Here is a 13,375-nt window from a genome sequence, read left to right on the forward strand (position 1 = left end):
CACAAATAACCTGAGGATTTGCCTACAGATGTTGGGCACATGTCGGACACCACATATGTGATTCCCCATGCAAGGATGCACCTCAGTTGCCTCCAGACGTGACTAAGAGTAGTGTATACCCCAAACAGACAATCTTCTCCAGACACACGTCAGTGCCTCAGAAGGTGTTAGACTCTCTTATATGGTGGAAAGACTCTGTTTGAACCCCATTCATACATCCAGCATCTTTGAAGACCCTCATAACAGATGTGTCTGTTATGGTGGGAAGCTCACCTACAGGGAGGTAAAGCACAGGGCAAATGGTCAGCATAGGAATTGGCACTACATATCAATATCATGGAGCTAAGAACAGTAGATATGCTTGCTAACATTTCCTCAAGGCCATACGAGGTCACCCAATCAGAGTAATGCTGGGCAACAGGGCAGTGATGTATTACATCAACTGCCAGGGTTCAGCAAGATCCCAATCCTTATGCACAGTGTCACTAAAGTTGTGGAACTGGTGCATTTCTCATCGGATAGAAATCAGAAGTCTATCTGCCAGGCCTCTACAATATACTTGCAAACTCCTTAAGCAGACACTTCTGCGAAAATCATAAACGGGCGTCTTCCAGAGCACCTGCCTGACCTGAGGTATACCAGCGTAGACCTCTTTGTCAACACAAACAATGCAAAATGTTGTCTGTTCGGCTCCAAGGGAGGTTACGCTCACAACTCTCCTAGGGATGCCCTGATAACACCATGTCCCCATACCCTTCTTTATGCTTATCCCCCTATACCGCTAGCCCTAAAGACCTCACTCAAGCTCTGCTGAGGAGAAAAAGCTATCATCATAGCACCTGCTTGGCCAAGACAAGTGTGGTGCTCAAACCTCATCCACCTCTCAGGGTTAACACCCTTCAGGCTTCCTATCATGCAGGACCTCTTGACATAGAACTCAGGGACCTTCATCCTTCCCAACTCCTCCTCCCTGAATCTGAGAGCATGGCTTCTTAGTGGCTCCCAGCATGGAGTTAATCTTTTCAGGTAGAGTTCAGTCAGTTCTCTTATCTAGTAGAAAGCCCAGTACTCTCAAGACTTATCTTCAAAAGTAGAAACACTTCCAATCCTGCTGCTCCCTCCCAGCTTCTGAAGCCTTGGAAGTTCCATTTTCGAAGACCTTGGACTACCTATTGGAAATAAAAACAGAGAGTCTCAAATGAGCTCTTACAGTGGCTCTGACGATTCACTCATCCAGGGCTTTTCAGTCTCTGTCCACTCTACAGCAGTCAGATTTTTCAAGGGTCTATACAACCTCTTTCCTTCCATTTGATACCTGGCTCCCCAGTGGGACCTCAGACTGGTTCTAATCATCCTAAGGAAACACCCCTTTTAACCAGTGGCTACCTGCTCCCTCCAGACTTTGTTCCTAGTTGTCATCACCTTAGCAAGATGAATGAGGAAGCTGGGAGCACTCATGACTGATCTACCATACCCCACCTTTTACAAAGACAAAGTTATACTAAGTCCCCTCTTCAGAATATAACATAACTAGGCGACTAACCTGCTAGTGTTCTACCCAAAATCTCATGTCTCCAAAGAGGAATTAAGTCTTCATTCACTGGAAGTCAGAAGGGCCCTTACCTTCTATCTGGACAGGACTAAAACCTTCTGGACCTCTCCCAGGCTATTTGTATTGTTTGCAGAAAGGATGAAGGGCCAACTGATTTCCACACAAAGGCTGTCTAAGTGGGTTTCAGGTTGCATCTTGACCTGCTGTGAAAACGCAGGTGTGAAGGGATGGTGTCCCTAGCTTCTGTTTGCCAGAAGCTGGGAATAGGTAACAAGAAATGGATCACTTGATGATTTTCTGTTCTTTCCCTCTGGGGCATCTGGCTTTGGCAGCTCTCAGAAGACAGGATACTCGGCTAGACGGAGCTTTGGTCTGACCCAGTATGGCCGTTCTTATGTTCTTATGCAGCCCCCGCACATAATAACAGAACATTCGACTAGACCTCAGTTCATATCTATAGGTCTACTGAGGGACATTCCCATCATAGAAATCAGCAGGACTGCTACATGGTCTTCTATACATACATTTGCCAAGCATTATACCATCTGACCAGCTTGCAGAGGTGACACCATCTTTAGTGATTCAGTCCTCCAAACTATCCTAGACTTTTCACCTCAGCACCCACCTCCTTGATGAGTTACTGCTTGAGAGACTCCTATGGTAGAGCACCTATAGGGACAAAACATCTCAAAGAACTCAAGTTACTGTAAGGTAAGTAACCTCTCCCTTAATAGGCGACAATCATCTGATCCTCCTGTGAAGCATAAACAGCAGCACAGAATGAACTCAATGAGTCTTAAAGATTTGAGGAGAACCAGCAGTTGTCCTCTTATCACAGTGCCCTTTTGCTCTGGGGCTGCAGAAAGGCTTTTCTATTATCTTTGGAATTTGGCAGTAGGAAGTCTTACCCTTCCTAAAATCAGCTATTAAATAATCTGCTACTCCTCCCTGGTGCATCAACTAAAAACCCTTTTGTCTAACTTAATTTTTCTAATTACTAATACCACCTCTTTGGATAGCCCATAACAGTGCATTGGCTTTACTTCTGCCAGACTGATCAGATTTACCAACACTGGCAACTTCCGTTGAAATCAAAATTTTTCTTGCCATTCAAGTAGCAATAGGCGATGCAAAGAATAAATGTTGTTTAAGAAAGTAGGATGCTAATGAATGAAACGTATATTTCAAGAGATGCCTTATAGTTTTAGTGTCATAGCAGACTCTTTTGTTGTTGCAAACTCCAGTGCAAGGAATGAATTCAAACCTTGTTACTAATGAATTATAATTTTTCCCCTTCCCAGACAGTGAAGCATTTAAGAACATTAGAATTTAAACCATTTGTGATATTTATAAAACCTCCATCACTTGAGCGTTTGAGAGAGACCAGAAAAAATGCCAAGATTATTTCAAGCAAAGATGAAAAAGTGGCTGCAAAACCCTTCACAGTAAGTATGTTTAGAATCTGTGAGAATATGCAGGTGTAACCACTAGGCAAACTAGGTGGCCGCCTAGGGCGACAAGATTTGGGGCGCCAAAAATCAGTGCCTCAAAATTTTTTTTAACACTATTGCTCCTGGCGGGAGACAGCCCGCTCGCAGCTGTGTTAGCACCTACCTCTGTGGGTGTTCTCTGCAACCGCAGGCCGCCCCGATGCCTCCCTCCGCCGTGCCCCACATCACTGCCTGCCTGTGCCCCCTCTGCCATCCCGGAGCTGCCTCCTCCCTGAGCCCCCAGGCTGCTGCGTCACTCTCTAGCCCACTTCTTCCAGCTCTGGCAGTCCCGGACCCCCTGCCACAGGAGCGGCTGCTGCCCCCCAAGGGCTGCCAGCTGCAGATCGAGCGGGTGGCATGAGCCCCCCTATAACTGGCCCTATTGACAGCAATGCAGTGGCAGGAGGGGAAGTGGGGGAAAGGAAGAGGAGACCGTGGCCACCAGTCCCCCTGTGGGGGTGGATCATGGCCCTGCCAGAGGATACAGGGTTAAAGAGCTGCAAAAGTGTAACCGTCCTCAGCACTTTCCAAGGCTTCATCCCCATCCATCTCTGCAGCCCGGTGGAGAAGGTAAATAGAGCCTCATTTTGGGGGAAACTGAGGCAGAGAACAGGGACGTGACTTGCCCAAGGTCACCCGGGGAGTCATTGTCGGAGTTCTGCTTTGAACACAGGAGATTGAGACTCCTAGTTCTGCGCTGGCTCAGACCATTAGACCAGAGGCCTTCAAGCCCTGAGCTCTGCACCTGCCCACACAAGGTATTAATCTGGGATTCAGGTGCAGCACACTGCAAGTTTTCAGTGAAGAAACACGGCTGTCTTGAGCCTTTATGACTACAACGAAAATCTTCCAAAGGTGATGAGTGTCTAGCCAACACAGTTCTGTCTGCCTGAGTCTGCAGCCAGCCTGGGACAACAGCTCTAGGAAATGCACCAGTAACTGTTAAGTCTAATTACAACACCGTCAGAGCCAGATTTTCATGTAACATGGGTGACCAATTGCGTGGTGCGCAATCACTGCAAGTGTGCGAGCAACTCAAATTAAGTGCAGCTGAACCCTGGGCAGGCTGCAGCACCCAAGAGATTTTTGTTCTCCCACTGAATGACAGCAGATGCACCAGTAACTTTACTGGGTAGAAGTTTAGTGACCACATTAGGGCCATATCCTCCCCACTCCCAGCATTGGGCCAACTGCCCCTCATCATTCTCCTGATTGCTTGTATTGTTATTGATGGGAGATCTGTTGTGGATTGAGGGGTGTATATGGCCCTGCCTTTGCAGGCTCAGTCCTGGCCCAGCATTCAAATTAAATTGCCTTGACTTTCAGAAGTACTGAGAACCTTGGAGTTCCCACCGACATCAGGGAAACCTCAGGTACTCAGCATCTCTGAAAATCAGGCCCAGAATGACAGTGACACCTCAGCCCTGGGCCAGAGCTCTCTGAGTAAGGGGCTTCAGCAGTGATTGGCATGGGGCAGAGTTAAGCAACCAGTACGGTCAAGACAAAGGCTGGAACTCTGTCCTCTCCTCACACCTGTGGGGAAGACAGGCCTTCGGACACCTCCTCCCGCCTGCATTACACTTTCCAGCCCAGGAGCAAGGAACCATTTCACACCTTAGCGCTGAGCGGAGCTGAAGCCCAGAACCGGGAAGTAACTTGCCTGAAGTCATCCAGTGAGTTGGTGCCAGGGTGGAGAATAGAAGCCAGATCCCGACTCCCAGCTCTGTGTCTGATCCCCAAAACAGCCCTTTCATCGGGGGCGGGGGGGAGGGACTCTAGCCATGTGCAGGAGATCCAAGGCCATTTATTTTCATTAAATATGTAGACTAAATAATGAAATTAATAAATTTTCAAGCCGAACATATATTAATTTTCAAGCCGAACAATGCCACATTATGTAGTATTCAGTTTTGAAAGTTTATAATAAGCAATGTTGGGGGTGGGGAGTGCAAGATGGAAGTTTCACCTAGCGCGCAAAATATCCTTGCACCGGCCCTGAGAATAGGTGAAGTAGTCAAGAGTTTTTGTAACTGTTTATCTTGAAGATGAGGTCGCTGAATGTCTTTAGAACTTAATGGAACTTGTGCCTCAAAACATTTAAGAGTGTGTATGTCTATGTATACATATTATTTGTCGTATTAATCGCATGCCCGGTCTCTCTAATGCCATAAACCTAGTAGGGTGATTTAATTGCGTGATTCACTTTTGCAGAGCTACATTGGACTTTCTGAGCTTCTTATTTCATTTCATGTTATCGCAACTCAGGCAAAAAATTATTTTTTTTAGAGGAAATAATGCTATTGTCTTCAACATAAATAATACTATTACGGTGTTAAGAAAAATCAGAAGGTTTTTTTATGACGGTACATTGGGTTTTCTTTAATTTAGATATTACTGTGACCCAGAAACCTCTTGGTGCTAACTGGCGGGGGGGGAGGGGGAGGGGGTTGCATAGCATTTTACAAGGGTCAGATGTATGCATATTGAGGGTACCAAAGGGTGTCATGTAAGATCTCTACCAAGAGCCCACTAGTTGTCATAATCATTGCAAAATGTAGGTATGGACAGTGTTTAAGGAATTAGGAATCTGTACTTCACATTATGTTCTTAAGGTACGGGAGTTAAGGCAAGTCACCAGAAAATGATAAATATGCTCCTGTCAGCTAGGAGGGAAGAGATGCTTATCTCTCTCTGGCTGGTCATATGTGTGTTGTCTGCTTCACAATCTAGGTTTATCTACAGACTGAGCCCAATACTAATCAAAAGATTGTAAAAAATTGACAAGAAAGAGGCACCCAGGAAGAAAACAACCAGCAGGGGCATCTGTCTGAGATAAGATAACAGATTGGAATGGGGGGGGGTATAATGGGGGGTACAGAGAGACACTCAGGGTCTTTTCCACTGAGAAGGCAATCTGACCGTGACTTGTCTCATGAATGGAAGATCATAGCCAGACCTGGCTGTAATATGCTGGTAGGATTTTGGGTGAGCTTTTGTTCTACAAGACATGACAGTAACTAGTTCAATAAGTCTAAGTTCTAGAGTTCATGTTATATCATTGGGCTCTCTTTGTTAAATATACGTTTGCTTGTTTTCATCATAAACATATGCAAGTGCTGCATGTTAAGTGGAGCTGTGACCTTAAGGTAGGGGAGGTACTGTTCCTTTGGAAGCAGCAAATCTCTAAATTCTGAGTGTGTCTGGTGGACCAGGAGCTGGACACTCTAGGCAGTGGTTCTCAAACTATTTTGTTGGTGACCCCTTTCACATACCAAGGCCTCTGAATGCAACCCCCCCTTATAAATTAAAAACACTTTTTAATATATTTAACACTGTTATAAATGCTGGAGGCAAAGCAGGGTTTAGGATGGAGGCTGACAGCTTGCGACCCCCCATGTAATAACCTCAGGATGCCCTGAGGGGTCCTGACCCCCAGTTTGAGAACCCCGGCTCTTGGGGGATGCTCGGGGGTTGATGTGTGCCTATCTCTAATCTGCAGAGGAACAACAGAGCCTGGTCACGGTGGGAGTGCTTGTGTTTCCCACGGCCAGTGGAGTTAGGGAGCTGACCCCCAGCAAGCACAGACAAGGCTTCCTCATACTAAGGGCAAGTAATAGCGAGATGCCTGACAACCCTGGGGTTCCTTGGGAACAGTTACAGTTACTATTATTTTTTAATTTTGTTTAAAAAATAATAATCCAAACAAACCAAACAAAAACAAAACCCTCTACACATGTATGTATAGAGAAAAATAGAAAACATGTTGGAGGTACATTTGAAAAAGTAAAACCATGCTCTAATAAATCCTTTGCTAATAGCAACCGGAGACTTACATAATGCAGTTGTTAGTGCACCATTAATGTAAACAGCTAAAAACATTTTTTCACTGGCATTCCTACCACAGAAATGTCTCTGTAATTTTCAATTAGTGGCTAATTACACTGCTATAAGGGAAAGGGGGAAAGAATTGCCTTGTCAGACCAAACCTAGTTGTGAAAATAGTCACAGAGAATTAATCTGAAATGATGGTTTCTGAAAAGTTCATGGTCAGTGGCACAGTTTCCATCTACTGGCTTGACTGAATATATGAAATTAACTAAAACAGTCCATGTAGATTTGCATTTGACACAGATGTGAATTGATTCAATTGTACTTTTGACTGACGACTTATATTGACTTTCTTAGGAAGAAGATTTTCAAGAAATGATTAAATCTGCCCAGATGATGGAAAGCCAGTACGGCCATCTCTTTGACAAAGTTATAGTCAATGATGACCTCACTACAGCTTACAATGAGTTGAAAACAACATTTGACAAATTGGAAACAGAGACCTTTTGGGTTCCAGTCAGCTGGTTGCATTCATAACACTACAAATAAGAAATATAAATGATGATAGTTCATAATCTTTTTAATAAAGTGCATGGTTGGAACTCAATTAGTTGCCATTTAATTGGTGTGAGGGTTTTCTAACTTTGGCAAACTGACTTGTAGTTAAGGACTTGGTGTAATTGGAATGCAGGTCTTCTTTTTCTGTATCTTAAACCATCCTGTTCCGAATTCAGGGACAATAAAATCACACTGAATCCAAGTCTTATCAGATGCAATATACTGAGCTAGTAGTGCACCCAAAACTACTAGATGCCTTGTTACTGTTTACATGTAAATCTCCCAGCTGAGTTTTGTTAATGGAAGGGTAGCACAGATATTAATTAATATTGAATGCTGCGGTGGTCTCAGACATAGCTACTGTCATATAAAGTTGCACATGAGCACTTGGAGGTTATCAGTACTTTAACTAAGAGCGCTTAAGAGAACTAAAACAGGCAAAAATGGCAAATATTTCTCTGGTTAAGAAAGACATTAAGAGTTTTAACTGGGTTAAGTATCAAGAGGGGTCGTTTTACTTTCCTAAAAGTGTGAGCTTCATCTGATGTGTACAGAGTGATCCTAGTGTTCATTTGTATTTAAATGTTTCACCAAAAGAGAGAAATTAAGCATTCAGTGGCTTACTTGTAAAATACGCTGTAAAATAACTACATCTTCTGCGGCTACTGTTTTGCTGTGAGTATGCAGGTCTTGAAACTCTTTGTGTGCATGCTTTGCAGCACAACAACTTGGGAATATTTATCTAAATAAGGGAAAATATAGGTTATTTAAATGTATATAATTTAAAAAATCTTTCTTTGTGAGTTAATCTTCTATAAGATCAGAAGTATATTGGCATGAATAGCTGTGTAGTAGTAAGGGTTTGTGGGGGATTTGTTTTTGGTTTGTTTTTTTTTTTACTTTAAATCACTTCAGACATTTCTAGTGTTCTTTAAAATACTTTTAACTTATTAGCAGATAATTATTAGGGGAAATCTTTGAGATTTGAGTAAGCAGTTGCAGTGCATGAATTGCTTTTATTAAAAAATCCATAGTAATATTTGTTTTGAATAATATGTAATGTCAAAATGCATTGTTTTAGATTTAAAAGCTTTTCTTTGAGTTTAAACTTGTAAACTTCACTACAAAGAAAATTATTTACCTTTAACACTGCCCAGATACATCTGAAACCTCAGATAGCTTTCTGTGTAATAGAATATTCTGTGTAATAGAATAAGCAAATATATGTAAATCATGTATATTTAATGTAGGTAACCTCGCATTTTTCTTGATTTACTACTGATATGCAGCAAGTGACTACACATGTAATGAAAGAGTAAAGCATGTGTATTAATTGTGAAAGTGGATTTTTAATATAGGTGCAGTGTGTGAATGAACTTGCTAACTTAGATCATATCTGTAGCATTCAAACAGGAAGCACAGTTATTTATGTTAGCATAAAGAGAGAAGAACTCAGTGAAACTTATATTTATGAAAGGGTTGAAAAAGGGTATTAAGTTTTTGAATTTCTAATCAGTGTGGTCATTTCTAAATAACAGATTAGTAGGTGCCGGTAATTAGAAACACTGTATTTGTAAATTAAATCAACATTCCATGTAAATATTTTAGTTTATATGCTGATAAAACCATCAGCTCTGGGCAGCTGTATCCTAAATGCATATTTAGCCTTGGGCTCATTGAATTTGGTTTAAAATTAGATGAAACAATTGAAATACAGCAACAACAAAAAATTAGGAGTTTTTGAATGTTTGTACTGGAATTATTGACATATATTATATCTCGCTATTGACACATATCCTGTAGTTGAACAGCCTAATGTAACTTCAAACATATCTGTCAGATTTCAGTATTTTTTCTGGTGAACTTAAGGTTGTTCGTAAAATCACAGTCATAGTGTGGGCTGGAGAAATGTTCTCTATTTTTTAATTATTCAAAATGTAATTATTTGTACAGAGAATGTTCTTCAGCAAATCACTGGAGGCTACACCTGCAAGATGCTGAGTGCCCTCACTTTCTTTTGCAGAAAGCTACAGCTGAGGGTGTTCTGCACTTCTCAGGGTCTGGTCCTTTTATACCAGGGGAGAGTCAGTCTTATTAAACAATATGCTAATACTGCTAGTAAACTGTCATGTATCAGACCACTATTGTACTATATCTTTTAAATAAGGGAACTGTTTTTGCCCTTTGGGAAACAGACCCTGTAATGGTCTGAAAACCCTGTTAGAAACAGATGGATTCTGGCTGCCCTGCAGGCTTGTTGCCAGTGCTGTGATGTTCTTTTGAAACAATTTTAAGACTTATTCCCATGTTGGTGGGGTCTAGGAGGGCCTCATACAATATTCTTACTTTGTGGGGTGATAGACTGAAAGTTCCACAACACTTTGTTCCTTTTTCAGAGGGACTTGCTTTCTGATCCTCTGTGAGGCAATGGCAATATTTAACACAGGGTGGTCACATACCAATTTCCTAGCAAGAAGTTAATTTAATTGTCCTGGTGGTGAGAGAACAAGGACAAATGAAACCATGTATACACACGGCAAACAAAAGGAATAAAGTGTGGGGGAATCTTTAAGCTCCTAGAAATAAGTTTGTAATGAGTTATTAGAAAGGAGAATGGGACAGCCCATTCCAGTAAATCTTTCTTTAAAAACTAGCATTATTGCAGTGTGTTCTCACCAAGAAAAGTAGAGGCTGCCATATATGGTACTAGATCAAGACAAAAAATGTTTTAGCTTATCAGTTTTACTAATTGGACAAGAGCGTGCCGTTTTACTGAATTACAAACCCACTTCTTGATAAACTTCCTCCATTACAATGAAAATAATGTATGTTTCTGACTCATAAGGTTTTATGGATAAAGGTGACAAAACATGTCTTAAATATTATGCATATTCAATTTGTGCTGTTTGGTTTTTAGATAATTGAATGTTTTTACATCCAAGTACAGATTTTTTATTGTATTTTTGCTGTGTTCCATAGTAAAACAAATGTTATTTTATACTATTGTATCAAGCTCTATACTTGAAGTTGCTATCAATTCATACATTGATGTTATGCCTCAAATCTCATTTTACCTTCTTATGCAGAACAATAAATTATTGATATAATCGATCATTGAATATGGGTGGGGGTTTTTAAAACCTGAACAGGATAGTTTACTGTGTAACTCATAAAAATGACTTAAACAATAAAACGTTTATCTCATAATCTGTCTCTTATAGCTCTTCATCCTACATGCAACTATTAAAACAATAACTTTTAAATGAATACCATGGAAAAAGGACTAAAACCCTTCATTTATCAATGTTGTTGACATTTTCTCTCAACACACTTTTTCCTCCTTGCCCCTTCCCAAAAATTTACTCTCCTCTTTCGGACAGTAAAAGTAGGAAGGAAGTAAAGCATAAGAACAATGGGCCAAATGCAGAGGTGGTATGCAAGGTGTGATACAGGTAAGGTGCACACCAGTACTAGGTATAATAGAGTCTAAGTGAGTGTCAAAGCTTGTGTCCTTTTCATGCTGTAATATGGGGATGTATAAAGAGAAGAGTGTAGAAGGAAAAGCAAGTAACAGGAAGGTATAAGTTTAATTAAGCTATATCATTGCATACTTCAACATACATCTTACTGCTGGCCCTTGGCATTTAAATAGTCCAAGTTTAGACTGAGTTACAGTGGCAGGTAATTTATATCACCTTACATGTCACTGAGATTCATAGTTTAAATAAAATCTAAAATATAGTTTTGAAATCCCAACTACTATAGTGATTTCTCAGGAGCAACGAGATAGATTTTTGTCTATTTCAATGCTGAAAGTCTTTTGTACTTGCTAGTTGACTGGTTTACTTTCTAGCATCCAAGATCGATAGTAATGTTATTGCAACAGGAGCTCTGACTGAAAAACAGCTGAAAGTAGATTGAAGAAATATTCTTTTTTTTAAGAGTTTACCTCATAAATTTCCAGATTATATAATTTTTTTTTAATTAGATTTTTATGTCTTGTTACATTAAAGAGTACAGTACAAGTGAGACAGAATGGAGTTTGGAAAAGTGAATACTTTTTTTTAACAAGGATCTGCATCTGAGAAAACAGCCATACTGATTACTTATTATAACCAAATCACAAACCAGATTGGTTTCTCAGAAAATTGCATGGAATGATTTAGGTTTCTATAACATTTTGAGTTGCTGATTATTTAGCATTTTTTTTAAAAGTGGGTAAATGCTGACTTAATATTGATGTTTGCTGTTACCCTTCTTACAGAGATATACCTAATATTTTTCAGAAATTAAGTTAGAATGACTCAGAAGTTGCAAAATGTACAATTTCAATACCGTGAATATTCAAAAACAAAAACAATAGCTTCAGGACTTTCAAGAATCTCCAGCTAACATAACTAGATTTTGAAAACTTCTTGATAAGATTCCAAAATCAGTTCAAAGAGAAATAGATCATATTACCTTTCTTCTTTTCAGTGTCCACGTTGATCATCAAGAACTGAATATTATAATACAAAGAAAAACAAAGTGGGTTATGATTGCCTTTAAGCAATTAACTTTAGATTCACACTTCAACAAAAGCATTACAGAACTTTCTACAATATCATACAGACAAAGGATTATGGAAGTGTGGAATTTTAATGGATTATGTATTTGCTTTAAAGAATCCAGGATGTAGGGGGCAGAGTAAATCAGAAGGAAAGTTAAGGATCAAAATATTTTGGATTGCTCATGAAACCTTGCAGATTCTATTCCACCTTCTGATTTGGTGTATGTCTTTGTGTTTGTAGATCACTACACAACAGTACTAGTGAGTATCAGGATCAGGACCCACATTTATAGGAGACACATTTACATGAAAACACACAGACCTGAAATGTATGGTAAACTCTTTACCATGTATAGAGAACCGTTCATCCATAAATTTCCCAAAGCACTTCTCAAGCTGTTTATGGCTCATGCATCATTATTATATTATTTGTATTACCAGGACCTCATTGTGTTAGGTGCTGTAGAAACACAACGAAAAGGAATTCCCTGCCCCAAAAAGCTTACAGGCTAAGTATAGAACATGAGACACACACAGATATAAATTGACAAGAGTGCGCAAGGAAATACACTGAATTGGTCAACACACTAGAAGTGATAACACAGTCGCAGTCCAATCATTTTCAAGTGTTTTGTAGGCATTTGTAGACAAAGGAGAGTTGTAAGGAGGGATTTGAAGGCAGAAAATGAGGTAGTTTTGCCAGTGTTTGTAAGGAGCCTCCTCCTAATCGTGAGGAGCAGCATAAAAGAAAGTGTGAAGGTGCTTGTTCGAAAACTTCAGCAGTGGACAATGGAGGCTGGCATCATGGGCCAATTGGAGGCAGGAGTCAACATCTTGAAAGCAAGTGAGAGATGATAGGTTTGGTGGGGATAGTTCATAAAAGATCTTAAAAGTTAAGACAAGTCTCTTAATGTTTGATAAGATAGAGAAGGGTGAGCCAGTGGAGGGATTCAAAGAGAGGAGGTCGTATGATCAAAGCAACAAGCTAGGAAAATGATCTTTGCAGCAGCATTCTGAATGGATAGGAGTAGGACTTGATGGTTGTCACCGAGGTCACGGATTCCGTGACTTCCTGCAACCTCAGTGACTTCTGCAGCGGACAGTGTGCTGAGCCCAGGGCCACCCGAGAAGCTAGCTCTGGGGCCAGCTGCTCAGGCAGCGCTGCTGGACCGACTCTGCAGCCAGCCGCTTGGACGGCTGTGCAGCTAGCCACTGCTCTTGCAGCCTGGGGACCATCAAAGCAGCAGCAGCTGGCCCCCCAGGCTTCCCCTGGCAGCTGGTGCTGTGGGTTGGCCCCCTCTCCCCCCCCCCCAGTTCAATCTGGGTATTTATGATATAAGTCATGGACAGGTTACAGGTCGTGATTTATTGTTTCTTGCCCGTGACCTGTCCATGACT

The 13,375-nt window shown here is 41.0% G+C and overlaps 1 protein-coding gene across 6 annotated transcripts in view; it reads left to right on the top strand.

Annotated features, from left to right (window-relative positions):
• Positions 1 to 10,539, top strand: part of MPP7 (MAGUK p55 scaffold protein 7) — a 354,373-nt gene extending 343,834 nt beyond the window's left edge. For all 6 annotated transcript variants that reach the window (XM_075062267.1, XM_075062269.1, XM_075062266.1 and 3 more), the window contains 2 exons: positions 2,854 to 2,997; positions 7,228 to 10,539. In XM_075062267.1, the coding sequence (XP_074918368.1) occupies positions 2,854 to 2,997; positions 7,228 to 7,407 (324 nt within the window). In that variant the 3' untranslated portion in view covers positions 7,408 to 10,539. The remainder of the gene's footprint in view (positions 1 to 2,853; positions 2,998 to 7,227) is intronic.
• The last annotated feature ends 2,836 nt before the right edge of the window (positions 10,540 to 13,375 follow it).

This window comes from Chelonoidis abingdonii, chromosome 2 (assembly GCF_003597395.2).
Source record: "Chelonoidis abingdonii isolate Lonesome George chromosome 2, CheloAbing_2.0, whole genome shotgun sequence".
Lineage (NCBI taxonomy): Eukaryota > Metazoa > Chordata > Testudines > Testudinidae > Chelonoidis > Chelonoidis abingdonii.